Source organism: Toxotes jaculatrix, chromosome 5 (genome assembly GCF_017976425.1).
Source record: "Toxotes jaculatrix isolate fToxJac2 chromosome 5, fToxJac2.pri, whole genome shotgun sequence".
Lineage (NCBI taxonomy): Eukaryota > Metazoa > Chordata > Actinopteri > Toxotidae > Toxotes > Toxotes jaculatrix.
Window position 1 is genome coordinate 9,163,573 of NC_054398.1, and position 27,647 is coordinate 9,191,219.

Here is a 27,647-nt window from a genome sequence, read left to right on the forward strand (position 1 = left end):
TTTTGAGGTCTTACAAAAATTTGACTTTTTTTGTCATTTTTTCACGCCTTACTATAGTATGACGTTTTTTATGACATTTTGAGGTCTTACAAAAATTTGACTTTTTTTTGCCATTTTTTGACGCCTTACTATAGTATGACGTTTTTTATGACATTTTGAGATTTTACAAAAATTTGACTTTTTTTGTCATTTTTTGACGCCTTACCATGGTATGACGTTTTTTATTACATTTTGAGGTCTTACAAAAATTTAACTTTTTTTGTCATTTTTTGACGCCTTACCATAGTATGACTTTTTTTTATGACATTTTGAGGTCTTACAAAAATTTGACTTTTTTTGTCATTTTTTGACACCTTACTATAGTATGACGTTTTTTATGACATTTTGAGGTCTTACAAAAATTTGACTTTTTTTGTCATTTTTTGACGCCTTACTATAGTATGACGTTTTTTATGACATTTTGAGGTCTTACAAAAATTTGACTTTTTTGTCATTTTTTGACGCCTTACTATAGTATGACGTTTTTTATGACATTTTGAGGTCTTACAAAAATTTGACTTTTTTTGTCATTTTTTGACGCCTTACCATAGTATGACGTTTTTTATGACATTTTGAGGTCTTACAAAAATTTGACTTTTTTTGTCATTTTTTGACGCCTTACTATAGTATGACGTTTTTTATGACATTTTGAGGTCTTAAAAAAATTTGACTTTTTTTGTCATTTTTACACGCCTTACGGCCGTATGACATTTTTTATGACATTTTGAGGTCTTACAAAAATTTGACTTTTTTTGTCATTTTTTGACGCCTTACCATGGTATGACGTTTTTTATGACATTTTGAGGTCTTACAAAACTTTAACTTTTTTTGTCATTTTTTGACGCCTTACCATAGTATGACTTTTTTTATGACATTTTGAGGTCTTACAAAAATTTGACTTTTTTTGTCATTTTTTGACACCTTACTATAGTATGACGTTTTTTATGACATTTTGAGGTCTTACAAAAATTTGACTTTTTTTGTCATTTTTTGACGCCTTACTATAGTATGACGTTTTTTATGACATTTTGAGGTCTTAAAAAAATTTGACTTTTTTTGTCATTTTTACACGCCTTACGGCCGTATGACATTTTTTATGAGATTTTGAGGTCTTACAAAAATTTGACTTTTTTTTGCCATTTTTTGACGCCTTACTATAGTATGACGTTTTTTATGACATTTTGAGGTCTTACAAAAATTTGACTTTTTTGTCATTTTTTGACGCCTTACTATAGTATGACGTTTTTTATGACATTTTGAGGTCTTACAAAACTTTAACTTTTTTTGTCATTTTTTGACGCCTTACCATAGTATGACGTTTTTTATGACATTTTGAGATTTTACAAAAATTTGACTTTTTTTGCCATTTTTTGACGCCTTACGGCCGTATGACGTTTTTTATGACATTTTGAGGTCTTACAAAAATTTGACTTTTTTTGCCATTTTTTGACGCCTTACTATAGTATGACGTTTTTTATGACATTTTGAGATTTTACAAAAATTTGACTTTTTTTGACGCCTTACCATGGTATGACGTTTTTTATGACATTTTGAGGTCTTAAAAAAATTTGACTTTTTTTGTCATTTTTACACGCCTTACGGCCGTATGACATTTTTTATGACATTTTGAGGTCTTACAAAAATTTGACTTTTTTTGCCATTTTTTGACGCCTTACTATAGTATGACGTTTTTTATGACATTTTGAGGTCTTACAAAAATTTGACTTTTTTGTCATTTTTTGACGCCTTACTATAGTATGACGTTTTTTATGACATTTTGAGGTCTTACAAAAATTTGACTTTTTTGTCATTTTTTGACGCCTTACTATAGTATGACGTTTTTTATGACATTTTGAGGTCTTACAAAAATTTGACTTTTTTGTCATTTTTTAACGCCTTACTATAGTATGACGTTTTTTATGACATTTTGAGGTCTTACAAAAATTTGACTTTTTTTGTCATTTTTTGACGCCTTACCATAGTATGACGTTTTTTATGACATTTTGAGGTCTTACAAAAACTTGACTTTTTTTGTCATTTTTACACGCCTTACGGCCGTATGACATTTTTTATGACATTTTGAGGTCTTACAAAAATTTGACTTTTTTTGTCATTTTTTGACGCCTTACCATAGTATGACGTTTTTTATGACATTTTGAGGTCTTACAAAAATTTGACTTTTTTTGTCATTTTTGGACGCCTTACGGCCGTCTGACGTTTTTTATGACATTTTGAGGTCTTACAAAAATTGGACTTTTTTTGTCATTTTTTCACGCCTTACTATAGTATGACGTTTTTTATGACATTTTGAGATTTTACAAAAATTTGACTTTTTTTGTCATTTTTTGACGCCTTACCATGGTATGACGTTTTTTATGACATTTTGAGGTCTTACAAAACTTTCACTTTTTTTGTCATTTTTTGACGCCTTACCATAGTATGACATTTTTTATGACATTTTGAGGTCTTACAAAAATTTGACTTTTTTTGCCATTTTTTGACGCCTTACTATAGTATGACGTTTTTTATGACATTTTGAGGTCTTACAAAAATTTGACTTTTTTGTCATTTTTTGACGCCTTACTATAGTATGACGTTTTTTATGACATTTTGAGGTCTTACAAAAATTTGACTTTTTTGTCATTTTTTAACGCCTTACCATAGTATGACGTTTTTTATGACATTTTGAGGTCTTACAAAAATTTGACTTTTTTTGTCATTTTTTGACGCCTTACCATAGTATGACGTTTTTTATGACATTTTGAGGTCTTACAAAAACTTGACTTTTTTTGTCATTTTTACACGCCTTACGGCCGTATGACATTTTTTATGACATTTTGAGGTCTTACAAAAATTTGACTTTTTTTGTCATTTTTACACGCCTTACGGCCGTATGACATTTTTTATGACATTTTGAGGTCTTACAAAAATTTGACTTTTTTTGTCATTTTTTGACGCCTTACCATAGTATGACGTTTTTTATGACATTTTGAGGTCTTACAAAAATTTGACTTTTTTTGTCATTTTTGGACGCCTTACGGCCGTCTGACGTTTTTTATGACATTTTGAGGTCTTACAAAAATTGGACTTTTTTTGTCATTTTTTCACGCCTTACTATAGTATGACGTTTTTTATGACATTTTGAGATTTTACAAAAATTTGACTTTTTTTGTCATTTTTTGACGCCTTACCATGGTATGACGTTTTTTATGACATTTTGAGGTCTTACAAAACTTTCACTTTTTTTGTCATTTTTTGACGCCTTACCATAGTATGACTTTTTTTATGACATTTTGAGGTCTTACAAAAATTTGACTTTTTTTGTCATTTTTTGACACCTTACTATAGTATGACGTTTTTTATGACATTTTGAGGTCTTACAAAAATTTGACTTTTTTTGTCATTTTTTGACGCCTTACTATAGTATGACGTTTTTTATGACATTTTGAGGTCTTAAAAAAATTTGACTTTTTTTGTCATTTTTACACGCCTTACGGCCGTATGACATTTTTTATGACATTTTGAGGTCTTACAAAAATTTGACTTTTTTTGCCATTTTTTGACGCCTTACCATAGTATGACGTTTTTTATGACATTTTGAGGTCTTACAAAAATTTGACTTTTTTTGTCATTTTTACACGCCTTACGGCCGTGTGACGTTTTTTACGACATTTTGAGGTCTTACAAAAATTTGACTTTTTTTGCCATTTTTTGACGCCTTACTATAGTATGACGATTTTATGACATTTTGAGGTCTTACAAAAATTAAACTTTTTTTTGTCATTTTTTGACACCTTACGGCCGTATGACGTTTTTTATGACATTTAGAGGTCTTACAAAAATTTGACTTTTTTTGTCATTTTTTGACGCCTTACTATAGTATGACGTTTATTATGACATTTTGAGGTCTTAAAAAAATTTGACTTTTTTTGTCATTTTTTTGACACCTTACTATAGTATGACGTTTTTTATGACATTTAGAGGTCTTACAAAAATTTGACTTTTTTGTCATTTTTTGACGCCTTACTATAGTATGACGTTTTTTATGACATTTTGAGGTCTTACAAAAATTTGACTTTTTTGTCATTTTTTGACGCCTTACTATAGTATGACGTTTTTTATGACATTTTGAGGTCTTACAAAAATTTGACTTTTTTGTCATTTTTTAACGCCTTACTATAGTATGACGTTTTTTATGACATTTTGAGGTCTTACAAAAATTTGACTTTTTTTGTCATTTTTTGACGCCTTACCATAGTATGACGTTTTTTATGACATTTTGAGGTCTTACAAAAACTTGACTTTTTTTGTCATTTTTACACGCCTTACGGCCGTATGACATTTTTTATGACATTTTGAGGTCTTACAAAAATTTGACTTTTTTTGTCATTTTTTGACGCCTTACCATAGTATGACGTTTTTTATGACATTTTGAGGTCTTACAAAAATTTGACTTTTTTTGTCATTTTTGGACGCCTTACGGCCGTCTGACGTTTTTTATGACATTTTGAGGTCTTACAAAAATTGGACTTTTTTTGTCATTTTTTCACGCCTTACTATAGTATGACGTTTTTTATGACATTTTGAGATTTTACAAAAATTTGACTTTTTTTGTCATTTTTTGACGCCTTACCATGGTATGACGTTTTTTATGACATTTTGAGGTCTTACAAAACTTTCACTTTTTTTGTCATTTTTTGACGCCTTACCATAGTATGACATTTTTTATGACATTTTGAGGTCTTACAAAAATTTGACTTTTTTTGCCATTTTTTGACGCCTTACTATAGTATGACGTTTTTTATGACATTTTGAGGTCTTACAAAAATTTGACTTTTTTGTCATTTTTTGACGCCTTACTATAGTATGACGTTTTTTATGACATTTTGAGGTCTTACAAAAATTTGACTTTTTTGTCATTTTTTAACGCCTTACTATAGTATGACGTTTTTTATGACATTTTGAGGTCTTACAAAAATTTGACTTTTTTTGTCATTTTTTGACGCCTTACCATAGTATGACGTTTTTTATGACATTTTGAGGTCTTACAAAAATTTGACTTTTTTTGTCATTTTTTTCACGCCTTACGGCCGTATGACGTTTTTTATGACATTTTGAGGTCTTACAAAAATTTGACTTTTTTTGTCATTTTTTGACGCCTTACCATAGTATGACGTTTTTTATGACATTTTGAGGTCTTACAAAAATTTGACTTTTTTTGTCATTTTTGGACGCCTTACGGCCGTCTGACGTTTTTTATGACATTTTGAGGTCTTACAAAAATTGGACTTTTTTTGTCATTTTTTCACGCCTTACTATAGTATGACGTTTTTTATGACATTTTGAGATTTTACAAAAATTTGACTTTTTTTGTCATTTTTTGACGCCTTACCATGGTATGACGTTTTTTATGACATTTTGAGGTCTTACAAAACTTTCACTTTTTTTGTCATTTTTTGACGCCTTACCATAGTATGACTTTTTTTATGACATTTTGAGGTCTTACAAAAATTTGACTTTTTTTGTCATTTTTTGACACCTTACTATAGTATGACGTTTTTTATGACATTTTGAGGTCTTACAAAAATTTGACTTTTTTTGTCATTTTTTGACGCCTTACTATAGTATGACGTTTTTTATGACATTTTGAGGTCTTAAAAAAATTTGACTTTTTTTGTCATTTTTACACGCCTTACGGCCGTATGACATTTTTTATGACATTTTGAGGTCTTACAAAAATTTGACTTTTTTTGCCATTTTTTGACGCCTTACCATAGTATGACGTTTTTTATGACATTTTGAGGTCTTACAAAAATTTGACTTTTTTTGTCATTTTTACACGCCTTACGGCCGTGTGACGTTTTTTACGACATTTTGAGGTCTTACAAAAATTTGACTTTTTTTGCCATTTTTTGACGCCTTACTATAGTATGACGATTTTATGACATTTTGAGGTCTTACAAAAATTAAACTTTTTTTTGTCATTTTTTGACACCTTACGGCCGTATGACGTTTTTTATGACATTTAGAGGTCTTACAAAAATTTGACTTTTTTTGTCATTTTTTGACGCCTTACTATAGTATGACGTTTATTATGACATTTTGAGGTCTTAAAAAAATTTGACTTTTTTTGTCATTTTTTTGACACCTTACTATAGTATGACGTTTTTTATGACATTTAGAGGTCTTACAAAAATTTGACTTTTTTTGCCATTTTTTGACGCCTTACTATAGTATGACGTTTTTTATGACATTTTGAGGTCTTACAAAAATTTAACTTTCTTTGTCATTTTTTGACGCCGTACCATAGTATGACGTTTTTTATGACATTTTGAGGTCTTACAAAAATTTGACTTTTTTTGTCATTTTTTGACGCCTTACTATAGTATGACGTTTTTTATGACATTTTGAGGTCTTAAAAAAATTTGACTTTTTTGTCATTTTTACACGCCTTACGGCCTTATGACGTTTTTTATGACATTTTGAGGTCTTACAAAAATGTAACTTTTTTTGTCATTTTTTGACACCTTACGGCCGTACGACGTTTTTTATGACATTTTGAGGTCTTACAAAAATTTGACTTTTTTTGTCATTTTTACACGCCTTACGGCCGTATGACATTTTTTATGACATTTTGAGGTCTTACAAAAATTTGACTTTTTTTGTCATTTTTTGACGCCTTACCATAGTATGACGTTTTTTATGACATTTTGAGGTCTTACAAAAATTTGACTTTTTTTGTCATTTTTGGACGCCTTACGGCCGTCTGACGTTTTTTATGACATTTTGAGGTCTTACAAAAATTGGACTTTTTTTGTCATTTTTTCACGCCTTACTATAGTATGACGTTTTTTATGACATTTTGAGATTTTACAAAAATTTGACTTTTTTTGTCATTTTTTGACGCCTTACCATGGTATGACGTTTTTTATGACATTTTGAGGTCTTACAAAACTTTCACTTTTTTTGTCATTTTTTGACGCCTTACCATAGTATGACTTTTTTTATGACATTTTGAGGTCTTACAAAAATTTGACTTTTTTTGTCATTTTTTGACGCCTTACCATGGTATGACGTTTTTTATGACATTTTGAGGTCTTACAAAACTTTAACTTTTTTTGTCATTTTTTGACGCCTTACCATAGTATGACTTTTTTTATGACATTTTGAGGTCTTACAAAAATTTGACTTTTTTTGTCATTTTTTGACACCTTACTATAGTATGACGTTTTTTATGACATTTTGAGGTCTTACAAAAATTTGACTTTTTTTGTCATTTTTTGACGCCTTACTATAGTATGACGTTTTTTATGACATTTTGAGGTCTTAAAAAAATTTGACTTTTTTTGTCATTTTTACACGCCTTACGGCCGTATGACGTTTTTTATGAGATTTTGAGGTCTTACAAAAATTTGACTTTTTTTTGCCATTTTTTGACGCCTTACTATAGTATGACGTTTTTTATGACATTTTGAGGTCTTACAAAAATTTGACTTTTTTGTCATTTTTTGACGCCTTACTATAGTATGACGTTTTTTTATGACATTTTGAGGTCTTACAAAACTTTAACTTTTTTTGTCATTTTTTGACGCCTTACCATAGTATGACGTTTTTTATGACATTTTGAGATTTTACAAAAATTTGACTTTTTTTGCCATTTTTTGACGCCTTACGGCCGTATGACGTTTTTTATGACATTTTGAGGTCTTACAAAAATTGGACTTTTTTTGCCATTTTTTGACGCCTTACTATAGTATGACGTTTTTTATGACATTTTGAGATTTTACAAAAATTTGACTTTTTTTGACGCCTTACCATGGTATGACGTTTTTTATGACATTTTGAGGTCTTACAAAAATTTAACTTTTTTTGTCATTTTTTGACGCCTTACCATAGTATGACTTTTTTTATGACATTTTGAGGTCTTACAAAAATTTGACTTTTTTTGTCATTTTTTGACACCTTACTATAGTATGACGTTTTTTATGACATTTTGAGGTCTTACAAAAATTTGACTTTTTTTGTCATTTTTTGACGCCTTACTATAGTATGACGTTTTTTATGACATTTTGAGGTCTTAAAAAAATTTGACTTTTTTTGTCATTTTTACACGCCTTACGGCCGTATGACATTTTTTATGACATTTTGAGGTCTTACAAAAATTTGACTTTTTTTGCCATTTTTTGACGCCTTACTATAGTATGACGTTTTTTATGACATTTTGAGGTCTTACAAAAATTTGACTTTTTTGTCATTTTTTGACGCCTTACTATAGTATGATGTTTTTTATGACATTTTGAGGTCTTACAAAAATTTGACTTTTTTGTCATTTTTTGACGCCTTACTATAGTATGACGTTTTTTATGACATTTTGAGGTCTTACAAAAATTTGACTTTTTTGTCATTTTTTAACGCCTTACTATAGTATGACGTTTTTTATGACATTTTGAGGTCTTACAAAAATTTGACTTTTTTTGTCATTTTTTGACGCCTTACCATAGTATGACGTTTTTTATGACATTTTGAGGTCTTACAAAAACTTGACTTTTTTTGTCATTTTTACACGCCTTACGGCCGTATGACATTTTTTATGACATTTTGAGGTCTTACAAAAATTTGACTTTTTTTGTCATTTTTACACGCCTTACGGCCGTATGACATTTTTTATGACATTTTGAGGTCTTACAAAAATTTGACTTTTTTTGTCATTTTTTGACGCCTTACCATAGTATGACGTTTTTTATGACATTTTGAGGTCTTACAAAAATTTGACTTTTTTTGTCATTTTTGGACGCCTTACGGCCGTCTGACGTTTTTTATGACATTTTGAGGTCTTACAAAAATTGGACTTTTTTTGTCATTTTTTCACGCCTTACTATAGTATGACGTTTTTTATGACATTTTGAGGTCTTACAAAACTTTCACTTTTTTTGTCATTTTTTGACGCCTTACCATAGTATGACATTTTTTATGACATTTTGAGGTCTTACAAAAATTTGACTTTTTTTGCCATTTTTTGACGCCTTACTATAGTATGACGTTTTTTATGACATTTTGAGGTCTTACAAAAATTTGACTTTTTTGTCATTTTTTGACGCCTTACCATAGTATGACGTTTTTTATGACATTTTGAGGTCTTACAAAAATTTGACTTTTTTGTCATTTTTTAACGCCTTACTATAGTATGACGTTTTTTATGACATTTTGAGGTCTTACAAAAATTTGACTTTTTTTGTCATTTTTTGACGCCTTACCATAGTATGACGTTTTTTATGACATTTTGAGGTCTTACAAAAATTTGACTTTTTTTGTCATTTTTTGACGCCTTACCATAGTATGACGTTTTTTATGACATTTTGAGGTCTTACAAAAATTTGACTTTTTTTGTCATTTTTGGACGCCTTACGGCCGTCTGACGTTTTTTATGACATTTTGAGGTCTTACAAAAATTGGACTTTTTTTGTCATTTTTTCACGCCTTACTATAGTATGACGTTTTTTATGACATTTTGAGATTTTACAAAAATTTGACTTTTTTTGTCATTTTTTGACGCCTTACCATGGTATGACGTTTTTTATGACATTTTGAGGTCTTACAAAACTTTCACTTTTTTTGTCATTTTTTGACGCCTTACCATAGTATGACTTTTTTTATGACATTTTGAGGTCTTACAAAAATTTGACTTTTTTTGTCATTTTTTGACACCTTACTATAGTATGACGTTTTTTATGACATTTTGAGGTCTTACAAAAATTTGACTTTTTTTGTCATTTTTTGACGCCTTACTATAGTATGACGTTTTTTATGACATTTTGAGGTCTTAAAAAAATTTGACTTTTTTTGTCATTTTTACACGCCTTACGGCCGTATGACATTTTTTATGACATTTTGAGGTCTTACAAAAATTTGACTTTTTTTGCCATTTTTTGACGCCTTACCATAGTATGACGTTTTTTATGACATTTTGAGGTCTTACAAAAATTTGACTTTTTTTGTCATTTTTACACGCCTTACGGCCGTGTGACGTTTTTTACGACATTTTGAGGTCTTACAAAAATTTGACTTTTTTTGCCATTTTTTGACGCCTTACTATAGTATGACGATTTTATGACATTTTGAGGTCTTACAAAAATTAAACTTTTTTTTGTCATTTTTTGACACCTTACGGCCGTATGACGTTTTTTATGACATTTAGAGGTCTTACAAAAATTTGACTTTTTTTGTCATTTTTTGACGCCTTACTATAGTATGACGTTTATTATGACATTTTGAGGTCTTAAAAAAATTTGACTTTTTTTGTCATTTTTTTGACACCTTACTATAGTATGACGTTTTTTATGACATTTAGAGGTCTTACAAAAATTTGACTTTTTTGTCATTTTTTGACGCCTTACTATAGTATGACGTTTTTTATGACATTTTGAGGTCTTACAAAAATTTGACTTTTTTGTCATTTTTTGACGCCTTACTATAGTATGACGTTTTTTATGACATTTTGAGGTCTTACAAAAATTTGACTTTTTTGTCATTTTTTAACGCCTTACTATAGTATGACGTTTTTTATGACATTTTGAGGTCTTACAAAAATTTGACTTTTTTTGTCATTTTTTGACGCCTTACCATAGTATGACGTTTTTTATGACATTTTGAGGTCTTACAAAAACTTGACTTTTTTTGTCATTTTTACACGCCTTACGGCCGTATGACATTTTTTATGACATTTTGAGGTCTTACAAAAATTTGACTTTTTTTGTCATTTTTTGACGCCTTACCATAGTATGACGTTTTTTATGACATTTTGAGGTCTTACAAAAATTTGACTTTTTTTGTCATTTTTGGACGCCTTACGGCCGTCTGACGTTTTTTATGACATTTTGAGGTCTTACAAAAATTGGACTTTTTTTGTCATTTTTTCACGCCTTACTATAGTATGACGTTTTTTATGACATTTTGAGATTTTACAAAAATTTGACTTTTTTTGTCATTTTTTGACGCCTTACCATGGTATGACGTTTTTTATGACATTTTGAGGTCTTACAAAACTTTCACTTTTTTTGTCATTTTTTGACGCCTTACCATAGTATGACATTTTTTATGACATTTTGAGGTCTTACAAAAATTTGACTTTTTTTGCCATTTTTTGACGCCTTACTATAGTATGACGTTTTTTATGACATTTTGAGGTCTTACAAAAATTTGACTTTTTTGTCATTTTTTGACGCCTTACTATAGTATGACGTTTTTTATGACATTTTGAGGTCTTACAAAAATTTGACTTTTTTGTCATTTTTTAACGCCTTACTATAGTATGACGTTTTTTATGACATTTTGAGGTCTTACAAAAATTTGACTTTTTTTGTCATTTTTTGACGCCTTACCATAGTATGACGTTTTTTATGACATTTTGAGGTCTTACAAAAACTTGACTTTTTTTGTCATTTTTACACGCCTTACGGCCGTATGACATTTTTTATGACATTTTGAGGTCTTACAAAAATTTGACTTTTTTTGTCATTTTTACACGCCTTACGGCCGTATGACATTTTTTATGACATTTTGAGGTCTTACAAAAATTTGACTTTTTTTGTCATTTTTTGACGCCTTACCATAGTATGACGTTTTTTATGACATTTTGAGGTCTTACAAAAATTTGACTTTTTTTGTCATTTTTGGACGCCTTACGGCCGTCTGACGTTTTTTATGACATTTTGAGGTCTTACAAAAATTGGACTTTTTTTGTCATTTTTTCACGCCTTACTATAGTATGACGTTTTTTATGACATTTTGAGATTTTACAAAAATTTGACTTTTTTTGTCATTTTTTGACGCCTTACCATGGTATGACGTTTTTTATGACATTTTGAGGTCTTACAAAACTTTCACTTTTTTTGTCATTTTTTGACGCCTTACCATAGTATGACTTTTTTTATGACATTTTGAGGTCTTACAAAAATTTGACTTTTTTTGTCATTTTTTGACACCTTACTATAGTATGACGTTTTTTATGACATTTTGAGGTCTTACAAAAATTTGACTTTTTTTGTCATTTTTTGACGCCTTACTATAGTATGACGTTTTTTATGACATTTTGAGGTCTTAAAAAAATTTGACTTTTTTTGTCATTTTTACACGCCTTACGGCCGTATGACATTTTTTATGACATTTTGAGGTCTTACAAAAATTTGACTTTTTTTGCCATTTTTTGACGCCTTACCATAGTATGACGTTTTTTATGACATTTTGAGGTCTTACAAAAATTTGACTTTTTTTGTCATTTTTACACGCCTTACGGCCGTGTGACGTTTTTTACGACATTTTGAGGTCTTACAAAAATTTGACTTTTTTTGCCATTTTTTGACGCCTTACTATAGTATGACGATTTTATGACATTTTGAGGTCTTACAAAAATTAAACTTTTTTTTGTCATTTTTTGACACCTTACGGCCGTATGACGTTTTTTATGACATTTAGAGGTCTTACAAAAATTTGACTTTTTTTGTCATTTTTTGACGCCTTACTATAGTATGACGTTTATTATGACATTTTGAGGTCTTAAAAAAATTTGACTTTTTTTGTCATTTTTTTGACACCTTACTATAGTATGACGTTTTTTATGACATTTAGAGGTCTTACAAAAATTTGACTTTTTTTGCCATTTTTTGACGCCTTACTATAGTATGACGTTTTTTATGACATTTTGAGGTCTTACAAAAATTTAACTTTCTTTGTCATTTTTTGACGCCGTACCATAGTATGACGTTTTTTATGACATTTTGAGGTCTTACAAAAATTTGACTTTTTTTGTCATTTTTTGACGCCTTACTATAGTATGACGTTTTTTATGACATTTTGAGGTCTTAAAAAAATTTGACTTTTTTGTCATTTTTACACGCCTTACGGCCTTATGACGTTTTTTATGACATTTTGAGGTCTTACAAAAATGTAACTTTTTTTGTCATTTTTTGACACCTTACGGCCGTACGACGTTTTTTATGACATTTTGAGGTCTTACAAAAATTTGACTTTTTTTGTCATTTTTACACGCCTTACGGCCGTATGACATTTTTTATGACATTTTGAGGTCTTACAAAAATTTGACTTTTTTTGTCATTTTTTGACGCCTTACCATAGTATGACGTTTTTTATGACATTTTGAGGTCTTACAAAAATTTGACTTTTTTTGTCATTTTTGGACGCCTTACGGCCGTCTGACGTTTTTTATGACATTTTGAGGTCTTACAAAAATTGGACTTTTTTTGTCATTTTTTCACGCCTTACTATAGTATGACGTTTTTTATGACATTTTGAGATTTTACAAAAATTTGACTTTTTTTGTCATTTTTTGACGCCTTACCATGGTATGACGTTTTTTATGACATTTTGAGGTCTTACAAAACTTTCACTTTTTTTGTCATTTTTTGACGCCTTACCATAGTATGACTTTTTTTATGACATTTTGAGGTCTTACAAAAATTTGACTTTTTTTGTCATTTTTTGACGCCTTACCATGGTATGACGTTTTTTATGACATTTTGAGGTCTTACAAAACTTTAACTTTTTTTGTCATTTTTTGACGCCTTACCATAGTATGACTTTTTTTATGACATTTTGAGGTCTTACAAAAATTTGACTTTTTTTGTCATTTTTTGACACCTTACTATAGTATGACGTTTTTTATGACATTTTGAGGTCTTACAAAAATTTGACTTTTTTTGTCATTTTTTGACGCCTTACTATAGTATGACGTTTTTTATGACATTTTGAGGTCTTAAAAAAATTTGACTTTTTTTGTCATTTTTACACGCCTTACGGCCGTATGACATTTTTTATGAGATTTTGAGGTCTTACAAAAATTTGACTTTTTTTTGCCATTTTTTGACGCCTTACTATAGTATGACGTTTTTTATGACATTTTGAGGTCTTACAAAAATTTGACTTTTTTGTCATTTTTTGACGCCTTACTATAGTATGACGTTTTTTATGACATTTTGAGGTCTTACAAAACTTTAACTTTTTTTGTCATTTTTTGACGCCTTACCATAGTATGACGTTTTTTATGACATTTTGAGATTTTACAAAAATTTGACTTTTTTTGCCATCTTTTGACGCCTTACGGCCGTATGACGTTTTTTATGACATTTTGAGGTCTTACAAAAATTTGACTTTTTTTGCCATTTTTTGACGCCTTACGGCCGTATGACGTTTTTTATGACATTTTGAGATTTTACAAAAATTTGACTTTTTTTGACGCCTTACCATGGTATGACGTTTTTTATGACATTTTGAGGTCTTACAAAAATTTAACTTTTTTTGTCATTTTTTGACGCCTTACCATAGTATGACTTTTTTTATGACATTTTGAGGTCTTACAAAAATTTGACTTTTTTTGTCATTTTTTGACACCTTACTATAGTATGACGTTTTTTATGACATTTTGAGGTCTTACAAAAATTTGACTTTTTTTGTCATTTTTTGACGCCTTACTATAGTATGACGTTTTTTATGACATTTTGAGGTCTTAAAAAAATTTGACTTTTTTTGTCATTTTTACACGCCTTACGGCCGTATGACATTTTTTATGACATTTTGAGGTCTTACAAAAATTTGACTTTTTTTGCCATTTTTTGACGCCTTACTATAGTATGACGTTTTTTATGACATTTTGAGGTCTTACAAAAATTTGACTTTTTTGTCATTTTTTGACGCCTTACTATAGTATGACGTTTTTTATGACATTTTGAGGTCTTACAAAAATTTGACTTTTTTGTCATTTTTTAACGCCTTACTATAGTATGACGTTTTTTATGACATTTTGAGGTCTTACAAAAATTTGACTTTTTTTGTCATTTTTTGACGCCTTACCATAGTATGACGTTTTTTATGACATTTTGAGGTCTTACAAAAACTTGACTTTTTTTGTCATTTTTACACGCCTTACGGCCGTATGACATTTTTTATGACATTTTGAGGTCTTACAAAAATTTGACTTTTTTTGTCATTTTTACACGCCTTACGGCCGTATGACATTTTTTATGACATTTTGAGGTCTTACAAAAATTTGACTTTTTTTGTCATTTTTTGACGCCTTACCATAGTATGACGTTTTTTATGACATTTTGAGGTCTTACAAAAATTTGACTTTTTTTGTCATTTTTGGACGCCTTACGGCCGTCTGACGTTTTTTATGACATTTTGAGGTCTTACAAAAATTGGACTTTTTTTGTCATTTTTTCACGCCTTACTATAGTATGACGTTTTTTATGACATTTTGAGATTTTACAAAAATTTGACTTTTTTTGTCATTTTTTGACGCCTTACCATGGTATGACGTTTTTTATGACATTTTGAGGTCTTACAAAACTTTCACTTTTTTTGTCATTTTTTGACGCCTTACCATAGTATGACTTTTTTTATGACATTTTGAGGTCTTACAAAAATTTGACTTTTTTTGTCATTTTTTGACACCTTACTATAGTATGACGTTTTTTATGACATTTTGAGGTCTTACAAAAATTTGACTTTTTTTGTCATTTTTTGACGCCTTACTATAGTATGACGTTTTTTATGACATTTTGAGGTCTTAAAAAAATTTGACTTTTTTTGTCATTTTTACACGCCTTACGGCCGTATGACATTTTTTATGACATTTTGAGGTCTTACAAAAATTTGACTTTTTTTGCCATTTTTTGACGCCTTACCATAGTATGACGTTTTTTATGACATTTTGAGGTCTTACAAAAATTTGACTTTTTTTGTCATTTTTACACGCCTTACGGCCGTGTGACGTTTTTTACGACATTTTGAGGTCTTACAAAAATTTGACTTTTTTTGCCATTTTTTGACGCCTTACTATAGTATGACGATTTTATGACATTTTGAGGTCTTACAAAAATTAAACTTTTTTTTGTCATTTTTTGACACCTTACGGCCGTATGACGTTTTTTATGACATTTAGAGGTCTTACAAAAATTTGACTTTTTTTGTCATTTTTTGACGCCTTACTATAGTATGACGTTTATTATGACATTTTGAGGTCTTAAAAAAATTTGACTTTTTTTGTCATTTTTTTGACACCTTACTATAGTATGACGTTTTTTATGACATTTAGAGGTCTTACAAAAATTTGACTTTTTTTGCCATTTTTTGACGCCTTACTATAGTATTAAGTTTTTTATGACATTTTGAGGTCTTACAAAAATTTAACTTTCTTTGTCATTTTTTGACGCCGTACCATAGTATGACGTTTTTTATGACATTTTGAGGTCTTACAAAAATTTGACTTTTTTTGTCATTTTTTGACGCCTTACTATAGTATGACGTTTTTTATGACATTTTGAGGTCTTAAAAAAATTTGACTTTTTTGTCATTTTTACACGCCTTACGGCCTTATGACGTTTTTTATGACATTTTGAGGTCTTACAAAAATGTAACTTTTTTTGTCATTTTTTGACACCTTACGGCCGTACGACGTTTTTTATGACATTTTGAGGTCTTACAAAAATTTGACTTTTTTTGTCATTTTTACACGCCTTACGGCCGTATGACATTTTTTATGACATTTTGAGGTCTTACAAAAATTTGACTTTTTTTGTCATTTTTTGACGCCTTACCATAGTATGACGTTTTTTATGACATTTTGAGGTCTTACAAAAATTTGACTTTTTTTGTCATTTTTGGACGCCTTACGGCCGTCTGACGTTTTTTATGACATTTTGAGGTCTTACAAAAATTGGACTTTTTTTGTCATTTTTTCACGCCTTACTATAGTATGACGTTTTTTATGACATTTTGAGATTTTACAAAAATTTGACTTTTTTTGTCATTTTTTGACGCCTTACCATGGTATGACGTTTTTTATGACATTTTGAGGTCTTACAAAACTTTCACTTTTTTTGTCATTTTTTGACGCCTTACCATAGTATGACTTTTTTTATGACATTTTGAGGTCTTACAAAAATTTGACTTTTTTTGTCATTTTTTGACGCCTTACCATGGTATGACGTTTTTTATGACATTTTGAGGTCTTACAAAACTTTAACTTTTTTTGTCATTTTTTGACGCCTTACCATAGTATGACTTTTTTTATGACATTTTGAGGTCTTAGAAAAATTTGACTTTTTTTGTCTTTTTTTGACGCCTTACGGCCGTATGACGTTTTTTATGACATTTTGAGGTCTTACAAAAATTTGACTTTTTTTGTCATTTTTTTGACACCTTACTATAGTATGACGTTTTTTATGACATTTTGAGGTCTTACAAAAATTTGACTTTTTTGTCATTTTTTCACGCCTTACTATAGTATGACGTTTTTTATGACATTTTGAGGTCTTAAAAAAATTTGACTTTTTTTGTCATTTTTACACGCCTTACGGCCGTATGACGTTTTTTATGACATTTTGAGGTCTTACAAAAATTTGACTTTTTTTGCCATTTTTTCACGCCTCACTATAGTATGACGTTTTTTATGACATTTTGAGGTCTTACAAAAATTTGACTTTTTTTGTCATTTTTTGACACCTTACGGCCGTATGACGTTTTTTATGACATTTTGAGGTCTTACAAAAATTTGACTTTTTTGTCATTTTTTGATGCCTTACGGCCGTATGACGTTTTTTATGACATTTTGAGGTCTTACAAAAATTGGACTTTTTTTGTCATTTTTTGACGCCTTACCATGGTATGACGTTTTTTATGACATTTTGAGGTCTTACAAAAATTTAACTTTTTTTGTCATTTTTTGACGCCTTACCATAGTATGACGTTTTTTATGACATTTTGAGGTCTTACAAAAATTTGACTTTTTTTGCCATTTTTTGACCCCTTACGGCCGTATGACGTTTTTTATGACATTTTGAGGTCTTACAAAAATTTGACTTTTTTTGTCATTTTTTTGACACCTTACGGCCGTATGACGTTTTTTACGACATTTTGAGGTCTTAAAAAAATGTGACTTTTTTTGTCATTTTTTGACGCCTTACGGCCGTATGACGTTTTTTATGACATTTTGAGGTCTTACAAAAATTTGACTTTTTTTGCCATTTTTTGACGCCTTACAATAGTATGACGTTTTTTATGACATTTTGAGATTTTACAAAAATTTGACTTTTTTTGTCATTTTTTGACACCTTACCATAGTATGACGTTTTTTATGACATTTAGAGGTCTTACAAAAATTTGACTTTTTTTGTCATTTTTTGACGCCTTACTATAGTATGACGTTTTCTATGACATTTTGAGGTCTTAAAAAAATTTGACTTTTTTTGTCATTTTTACACGCCTTACGGCCGTATGACGTTTTTTATGACATTTTGAGGTCTTACAAAAATTTGACTTTTTTTGCCATTTTTTGACGCCTTACCATAGTATGACGTTTTTTATGACATTTTGAGGTCTTACAAAAATGTAACTTTTTTTGTCATTTTTTTTGACACCTTACTATAGTATGACGTTTTTTATGACATTTTGAGGTCTTTCAAAAATGTGACTTTTTTTGTCATTTTTTCACGCCTTACTATAGTATGACGTTTTTTATGACATTTTGAGGTCTTACAAAAATTTGACTTTTTTTGTCATTTTTTGACGCCTTACTATAGTATGATGTTTTTTATGACATTTTGAGGTCTTAAAAAAATTTGACTTTTTTTGCCATTTTTTGACGCCTTACTATAGTATGACGTTTTTTATGACATTTTGAGGTCTTACAAAAATTTGACTTTTTTTGTCTTTTTTTGACGCCTTACGGCCGTATGACGTTTTTTATGACATTTTGAGGTCTTACAAAAATTTGACTTTTTTTGTCATTTTTTTGACACCTTACTATAGTATGACGTTTTTTATGACATTTTGAGATTTTACAAAAATTTGACTTTTTTTGTCATTTTTTGACGCCTTACCATGGTATGACGTTTTTTATGACATTTTGAGGTCTTACAAAAATTTGACTTTTTTTGTCATTTTTTGACGCCTTACGGCCGTATGACGTTTTTTATGACATTTTGAGGTCTTACAAAAATGTGACTTTTTTTGTCATTTTTTTGACACCTTACGGCCGTATGACGTTTTTTATGACATTTTGAGGTCTTTCAAAAATGTGACTTTTTTTGTCATTTTTTCACGCCTTACTATAGTATGACGTTTTTTATGACATTTTGAGGTCTTACAAAAATTTGACTTTTTTTGTCATTTTTTGACGCCTTACGGCCGTATGACGTTTTTTATGACATTTTGAGGTCTTAAAAAAATTTGACTTTTTTTGCCATTTTTTGACGCCTTACTATAGTATGACGATTTTATGACATTTTGAGGTCTTACAAAAATTAAACTTTTTTTGTCATTTTTTGACACCTTACGGCCGTATGACGTTTTTTATGACATTTTGAGGTCTTACAAAAATTTGACTTTTTTTGTCTTTTTTTGACGCCTTACGGCCGTATGACGTTTTTTATGACATTTTGAGGTCTTACAAAAATTTGACTTTTTTTGTCATTTTTTTGACACCTTACTATAGTATGACGTTTTTTATGACATTTTGAGGTCTTACAAAAATGTGACTTTTTTTTGTCATTTTTACACGCCTTACGGCCATATGATGTTTTTAATGACATTTTGAGGCCTTACAAAAATTTGACTTTTTTTGCCATTTTTTGACGCCTTACTATAGTATGACGTTTTTTATGACATTTTGAGGTCTTAAAAAAATTTGACTTTTTTTGTCATTTTTACATGCCTTACGGCCGTATGACATTTTTTATGACATTTTGAGGTCTTACAAAAATTTGACTTTTTTTGTCATTTTTTGACGCCTTACTATGGTATGACATTTTTTATGACATTTTGAGGTCTTACAAAAATTTGACTTTTTTTTGTCATTTTTTGACGCCTTACGGCCGTATGACGTTTTTTATGACATTTTGAGGTCTTACAAAAATTTGACTTTTTTGTCATTTTTACACGCCTCACTATAGTATGACGTTTTTTATGACATTTTGAGGTCTTACAAAAATTTGACTTTTTTTGTCATTTTTACACGACTTACGGCCGTATGACGTTTTTTATGACATTTTGAGGTCTTACAAAAATTTGACTTTTTTTGCCATTTTTTGACGCCTCACCATGGTATGATGTTTTTTATGACATTTTGAGGTCTTACAAAAATTTGACTTTTTTTGTCATTTTTTGACGCCTTACGGCCGTATGACGTTTTTTATGACATTTTGAGGTCTTACAAAAATTTGACTTTTTTTGTCATTTTTTTGACACCTTACTATAGTATGACGTTTTTTATGACATTTTGAGGTCTTACAAAAATTTGACTTTTTTTTGTCATTTTTACACGCCTTACGGCCATATGATGTTTTTAATGACATTTTGAGGCCTTACAAAAATTTGACTTTTTTTGCCATTTTTTGACGCCTTACTATAGTATGACGTTTTTTATGACATTTTGAGGTCTTAAAAAAATTTGACTTTTTTTGTCATTTTTACATGCCTTACGGCCGTATGACATTTTTTATGACATTTTGAGGTCTTACAAAAATTTGACTTTTTTTGTCATTTTTTGACGCCTTACTATGGTATGACGTTTTTTATGACATTTTGAGGTCTTCCAAAAATTTGACTTTTTTTTGTCATTTTTTGACGCCTTACGGCCGTATGACGTTTTTTATGACATTTTGAGGTCTTACAAAAATGTGACTTTTTTGTCATTTTTACACGCCTCACGGCCGTATGACGTTTTTTATGACATTTTGAGGTCTTACAAAAATTTGACTTTTTTTGTCATTTTTACACGACTTACGGCCGTATGACGTTTTTTATGACATTTTGAGGTCTTACAAAAATTTGACTTTTTTTGCCATTTTTTGACGCCTCACCATGGTATGATGTTTTTTATGACATTTTGAGGTCTTACAAAATTTAACTTTTTTTGTCATTTTTTGACACCTTACGGCCGTATGACGTTTTTTAAGACATTTTGAGGTCTTACAAAAATGTGACTTTTTTGTCATTTTTTCACGCCTTACTATAGTATGACATTTTTTATGACATTTTGAGGTCTTACAAAAATTTGACTTTTTTTTGCCATTTTTTGACGCCTTACAATAGTATGACGTTTTTTATGACATTTTGAGATTTTACAAAAATTTGACTTTTCTTGTCATTTTTTGACGCCTTACCATGGTATGACGTTTTTATGACATTTTGAGGTCTTACAAAAATTTGACTTTTTTTGTCATTTTTTTGACACCTTACGGCCGTATGACGTTTTTTATGACATTTTGAGGTCTTACAAAAATTTGACTTTTTTTGTCATTTTTTGACGCCTTACTATAGTATGACGTTTTTTATGACATTTTGAGGTCTTACAAAAATTTGACTTTTTTTGCCATTTTTTCACGCCTCACTATAGTATGACGTTTTTTATGACATTTTGAGGTCTTACAAAAATTTGACTTTTTTTGTCATTTTTTGACACCTTACGGCCGTATGACGTTTTTTATGACATTTTGAGGTCTTACAAAAATTTGACTTTTTTGTCATTTTTTGATGCCTTACGGCCGTATGACGTTTTTTATGACATTTTGAGGTCTTACAAAAATTTGACTTTTTTTGTCATTTTTTGACGCCTTACCATGGTATGACGTTTTTCATGACATTTTGAGGTCTTACAAAAATGTAACTTTTTTTGTCATTTTTTGACACCTTACGGCCGTATGACGTTTTTTATGACATTTTGAGGTCTTACAAAAATGTGACTTTTTTTGTCATTTTTTGACGCCTTACTATAGTATGACGTTTTTTATGACATTTTGAGGTCTTACAAAAATTTGACTTTTTTTGTCATTTTTTGACGCCTTACCATGGTATGACGTTTTTCATGACATTTTGAGGTCTTACAAAAATTTAACTTTTTTTGTCATTTTTTGACACCTTACGGCCGTATGACATTTTTTATGACATTTTGAGGTCTTACAAAAATTTGACTTTTTTTGTCATTTTTTTCACGCCTTACGGCCGTATGACGTTTTTTATGACATTTTGAGGTCTTACAAAAATTTGACTTTTTTTTGTCATTTTTTGACGCCTTACTATAGTATGACGTTTTTTATGACATTTTGAGGTCTTACAAAAATTTGACTTTTTTTGTCATTTTTACACGCCTTACGGCCGTATGACATTTTGAGGTCTTACAAAAATTTGACTTTTTTTGTCATTTTTTGACGCCTTACGGCCGTATGACATTTTTTATGACATTTTGAGGTCTTAAAAAATTTGACTTTTTTTTGGGCATTTTTTGACGCCTTACGGCCATATCACATTTTTTTATGACATTTTGAGGCTATACTAAAGTATGACTTTTTTGGCCTATTTTAAAGTAGTATTAAAGTAGAGAAAGCAAAGGATTTGGACATGTAAAGAGCACACAAACACAGTAGAAATGTAGAAAATGCACCAGAGCTCTGCTGTGCTCCAGCAATAAAAACACAGTACAAATAAAAATATAAGTTCAGAAAAACAGGTAAAAAAAGACTGCCGCATATCTCTGTTCTGCATCATATCTCAACTACACCAAAGCTAGAACTGTTTAAATGTGTTTTAATAACACCTGTGTACATCAACAAGCCACAACCATTGTAAAATTGCTTTTAATCACTAAAACATTCTCAACCTCCATCCACAAGCTCTAACCAACACTAAGGTGATTTACAAATAACACACTGTCCATCAAACCAAATTACATGCTTTATCTGCACAGATAATTCATCTTACAATGCAGATCAACATTTGTATTGCCAAAATAAATCCCATCTAAACAAAAACCAACACACTATGCAAATTATACAAAGCTTTAACTATTACCAAATCATCCACATGGCAAAAATGTCTACCTAAACTCACCTTGTGGTTTTATTCACACTTTGGCAGAATTCCCAAAACAAAAGGGGGTGTGGCCACAGACATCATTCATCAATCATAAGACACCACTGAACCAAACAACTAGTCCCACTCAACTTAAGTCCCACCTCCCTACATTTAATCATGAAATGTGTATGGTTAAAATACAAATTACACAATGCTTGGAAAAACAATGTCTAACTTTTAACAACAGGCTCCATTAACCTGCTTCATCAACATCTCTCAAACTGAACACTGACTGCGTGAGTTATCCTCTGACAAACTTCATGATACTTTTTCTTAACATGTGCAACTTTCTTGTAACCACATTACACATGTAGTCACATGAACACAACTCACTCAAAGAACAAATGTTCATTAAAGTTAACTTTTTCATATATATATCCACAAATACCAGGATATATTTAACCAAGGACATCCTGGTATTCTTAACATATGTGGGTGAAAATAACACCATTGAAATGCCTACACAAACTCTAAACAACACTAAAGTAATTTTCAAATAACACACTGTCCATTGAACCAAATTACATGTTTGCTCTGCACAGATAATCAGGATGACCTTCACACTCTCAACTCATTTATATGCTCATATGATGATACACTCATAGCGTCCCCTGCTGGGAGGGGGCCATGTCTCTGCTGTATACTGCTGTGCTTCTCTGGGGAGAAGAGCAGGAGAGAGGAGAGGACATAGGAGGACTCTTGTGCGTGGCTGCGACTCCCACGGGTCGCAAGGGGTGTGAGGGCCTGTCATTGCTGTTTGCAGCTTTAATTAGTATTGCATTTCCATGAAGCTGGGGACTCACATCCATAACTCAGCTAATATTGGATTTTTGAAGTCCATGTCCATAATTGAGATTTTACAAAAATCAATCATGTATCAGATTCTTTGATAAGAACCTTTTTAAACCTGGTTAGAAAAGAATTTGACATTTTACAGATAAAAAGCTTGTAAATGCTTTGTGAAACAAGTTGGAGGCATGATACTGTTTCTGAAATACCTGCTTCACACATCTGTGCTGTAGGTTTGAGATATTTCTCAGCCAACATATATTCCACTCTATACTTCATCTGTGCAAATATTGACACGACAGTTATTTTAAGTGTTAATATCAAAGCAGTAGGAGTCTACAGATGTACATTTACTGACTTTTAGTCCCCTAGTATTTGACCCTCCATGTCTGGTTGACTCCCACATCTTTCAAGCTTAATTCCTTCAGTCCAACACGTTTTTTTTTTTTTTTAACATGTTATAAATCTGTAGACTTCAAACTAAAACAGAGATAACCCTGATGACATCACTAAGATACCATCTGTTGTTTTCTCAGACTTGACAAAACTCCACAGTCACAGGAGGCGTCCTACAACTGCTTTCACAGGCTGAGCAGTACTCCACATGACTAGTAAACTATGTGCAAAATTGGTGGAATTCCCCTTTAAGAATAGCTGGTGATGCTACACACCAGACATTCAAGACATTCCCTCTTGTGTAACTTACACAAACACAGTCTCACAAAAGACACAGAGACAAGGTGGCATTTCTCTCTTTTATTAGATTATAATCCGCAGAGCTTAAAATATTAAATTGCTTTTAACTTAGTTAATAATTAAAATACATAAAAACGAGAGCCAGAACTGAAGAACCCTGCAAAAAAAAAAAAAAAAATTAAAATAAATTAAAAAAGGAGAATTATAAACCCATCCTCCTCCATACAGAGGCTATGTCGGACAGAACCTGCTTGCGATTCTTTGTACAGTAAAGTCCAAGCGGACTGTGCATTTTCTATACACGTGTAATGATGCCATTAATGTTATTATTTCTGAACTAATTCTCCTGATAATCTTTTCAAACAGCAAATTCAAAGGGACAGGTAAAAAAAAAAAAAAAGATTTTTAGTTTTGCACCGGGAGAATTGGTGCCTGTTAAACAGCACAGCAGCTCCACCCCCCCACCCCCAATCACTCTCACCCCTCTCTCTGTCTCCATCTCTCCCTCTCTGGGCCTGCAGACATTACCTCATGTCTTTGTCCTTCTGTGCTGCTGGAGTGGGTGCTGGTGGTGTTGGTAGTTTCAGGGGCTGCTGCTGTGCTGAATGCCAGGAAACAGCTCAGATTCAGCTGCAGGTGGGCACCAGTCTCTCTCAAAAACATCCACTCTCTGATCAGATTAAAAATCTAACATACAATCTTTACATTTTCTTCTCTGTCTTCCTCTTTCAGTGGCGTTCTCTACTTGTTTGCTGCCCTCTACAGGTAGGCTCTGGGACATGTTTGTTAGGGGTACACCAGGTGATTATGAGACTATACTGTAGTTTAACACTATCTGTCATACAGAGCGCTGAGCAGTCTGGAGAACAAGGGACAGAGAATGGAAAAAAAAAAGAGAGTGACTTCTCTCTGGCAGCAGTGACGTATTCTGTCAGGTCCTGAGTAGGAAGAGCTTTAATCATCCCCCGACATAAAACAACCCAAACAGTGATTGGCTAGTATCGCCCTGTCAGGCAGTAACGTGGCTCCCTACTGGCCAGCGTTGTGGCCGTACGCCTGCAGGCCGCCTCCCGCCTGCTGCAGGAGGAGGAGGAGGGATGGACGAGCCTGTAGGTGAGCAGAGACACCGCTTCTCCACACATCAACAGCACTGTACAATAGTAGGTCAAAGCAAAGCAGAGCCCCCTTCCTGTACTGTATGTTAGGTAGAGGACAGAGGGAGGCGAGGGGCTGGCAGACACGCTGCACCCCTCCCGTCCTCCACCCCCCACCCCCACAACAAAAAAATAAAACTGAATAAAATTTCAAAAAAAAAGAAAAAAAGAAAAAACAGAAATAAAACCAAAAATAAAACATACACATACTTTTTTGTTCCTAGTTTAAATTGCAGAGAAGACGGGAGGGATTTGCCCCTGGGAGGAACGCTCACGCCAATTCCTGCTGGCGTGGCAAACCCCTCCCTGCCACCCCAAACCCCCCGAAAACCCTCCCCCCTTCCTTCCGGCTGGTTGGTTGGTGTCGTAGCGAAATATAAGGGTAGTGGAAGGTCTCTTAAGCCCTGCTGGCACCAAGGAAGGGGGCCAGGCTGTCTTTCCTTCTCTCCTCTATCTTATCTTCTATCACCCCCCGGGGCTGCTGTCTCGCCGCCGCCCCCGCTCATCTTTCCGTCACATGGTTTTGTGAAGAAGGGGAGGGTGCTGAGGCGGGGGCAGAGGGGGCCGGGGTGGGCGCGGGTGGCGGTGCAGGGGTGCAGAGGATTTCGGACAGGTCGTCCATGATACAGGTCTCCTTGGGGTCGACCAGGTTGAATTCCCTTACGAAAACGATGAAATGTGCATACAGAGTGTTCAAGTGGCCCTGCAGGTCCAGAGCCACCGTCTCTTTAAAGTGCGCCCAGTAGAGGTGAGCCAGCACATGGAACAGGTACCGGCAGATCTTCTTTACCAAGGACTCAAAGGAGTTGGGGAACTCTTTGCCTGAAGGGAGAAGAGGAAACAAAACCAGACAGGAGAGGTGGTTTTAGAAACTGGAATCACTTTGGAGAATAAATATATTGAAAAAGATAAGGCAGGTGCTGTTTATAGCTTTTAAATTGTCAACAGATCCAATGAAAAGACTAAACAAAATGTATTTGACTCAAAAGTGAGATGTGTTTGACAGCCAGTGCAACAGTGTGGTTCACTGATGTTTTAAACAGGTTTTGGACAAACATGGAGGGATACTTGTTAGGAGGATCAATTCACTGTTGGCTTTGGTTTTTACATGTGAGACCAGGCCTTTTGAATAATTGTAGAGCTGAAACTAATCAATTGGCAGAAAATAAATCTGCAAGAATTTTGATTTGATGAATAATTTCAGTCACTGTTCGAGCAAAAATGATTAAAAAAAAGACAGATTTCAATATTTCAAATGTGGCAAGATAGTGAAAACAACTGTAAGATATATCACTAGAATTTCTTTGTAGTCTTTATTGTTGGGCCACCACTCATTAGCTGTAACTCTACATTTCAACAGCTGAAGCAGCAGGGGGCAGCAGTGCAACATCAGTCACTTCTAGGAGTCTGTAATAGAGACCCAACACGCCTGCAAGCTGCGGGATACTCACCATATTTTGTGGGAAAGATTTCCTCATCTGTGACCAGTTTCTGACAAAGACTCATTACAAAGTCGACATACTGTGGAGCAGTGCACTTCGTCTTCTTCCCCCTCTCGTCATACCAGTAGTATATTCTAGAAAGAGAGAAAGAAAACATGCCAATCCCTGTAGTCACGTACACATCATTACAAAATAACAGAAGACATATTACTGAGCAGCAGGATGTTGTTACACAACCGTGAACTGGCATTTAATTAATCATAATGAGTGTTTTCTAAAGAATCTTTGTGGCTCAGGAGGGAGCAGCTTAGGAAAAAAACAGGTGCATTTCCTGGAATGTAAAATCGTCAAATTGGCCAAGCAGGAAGAGAAAATAACATACAGGCAACCTATGAGACACAAGTGGCTAGTGAGATGTCACCTGCTCTACTTCCTCATGCAGGGAAAACCCATACTATCTGAAGCATCTCACTTTCTGAATGACACAGATCCATAATGAAGATACAGTATGGTCAAGTGACACTACAAACTGTCGCTTGTGTCTCACGCCGACACATTCTTATCCAGATATCCTATTAGCATGTTTTCATTTTAGTGGACTTGT

General features: G+C 31.9%; 1 protein-coding gene across 4 annotated transcripts in view; it reads right to left on the bottom strand.

Moving 5' to 3' along the window:
- Positions 1-24,492: 24,492 nt before the first annotated feature.
- mob2a (MOB kinase activator 2a) overlaps positions 24,493-27,647 on the bottom strand; it is a 61,542-nt gene continuing 58,387 nt past the window's right edge. For all 4 annotated transcript variants that reach the window (XM_041039070.1, XM_041039069.1, XM_041039068.1 and 1 more), the window contains exons 4-5: positions 27,053-27,177; positions 24,493-26,423 (exon numbers count right to left, since the gene is read on the bottom strand). In XM_041039070.1, the coding sequence (XP_040895004.1) occupies positions 26,104-26,423; positions 27,053-27,177 (445 nt within the window). In that variant the 3' untranslated portion in view covers positions 24,493-26,103. The remainder of the gene's footprint in view (positions 26,424-27,052; positions 27,178-27,647) is intronic.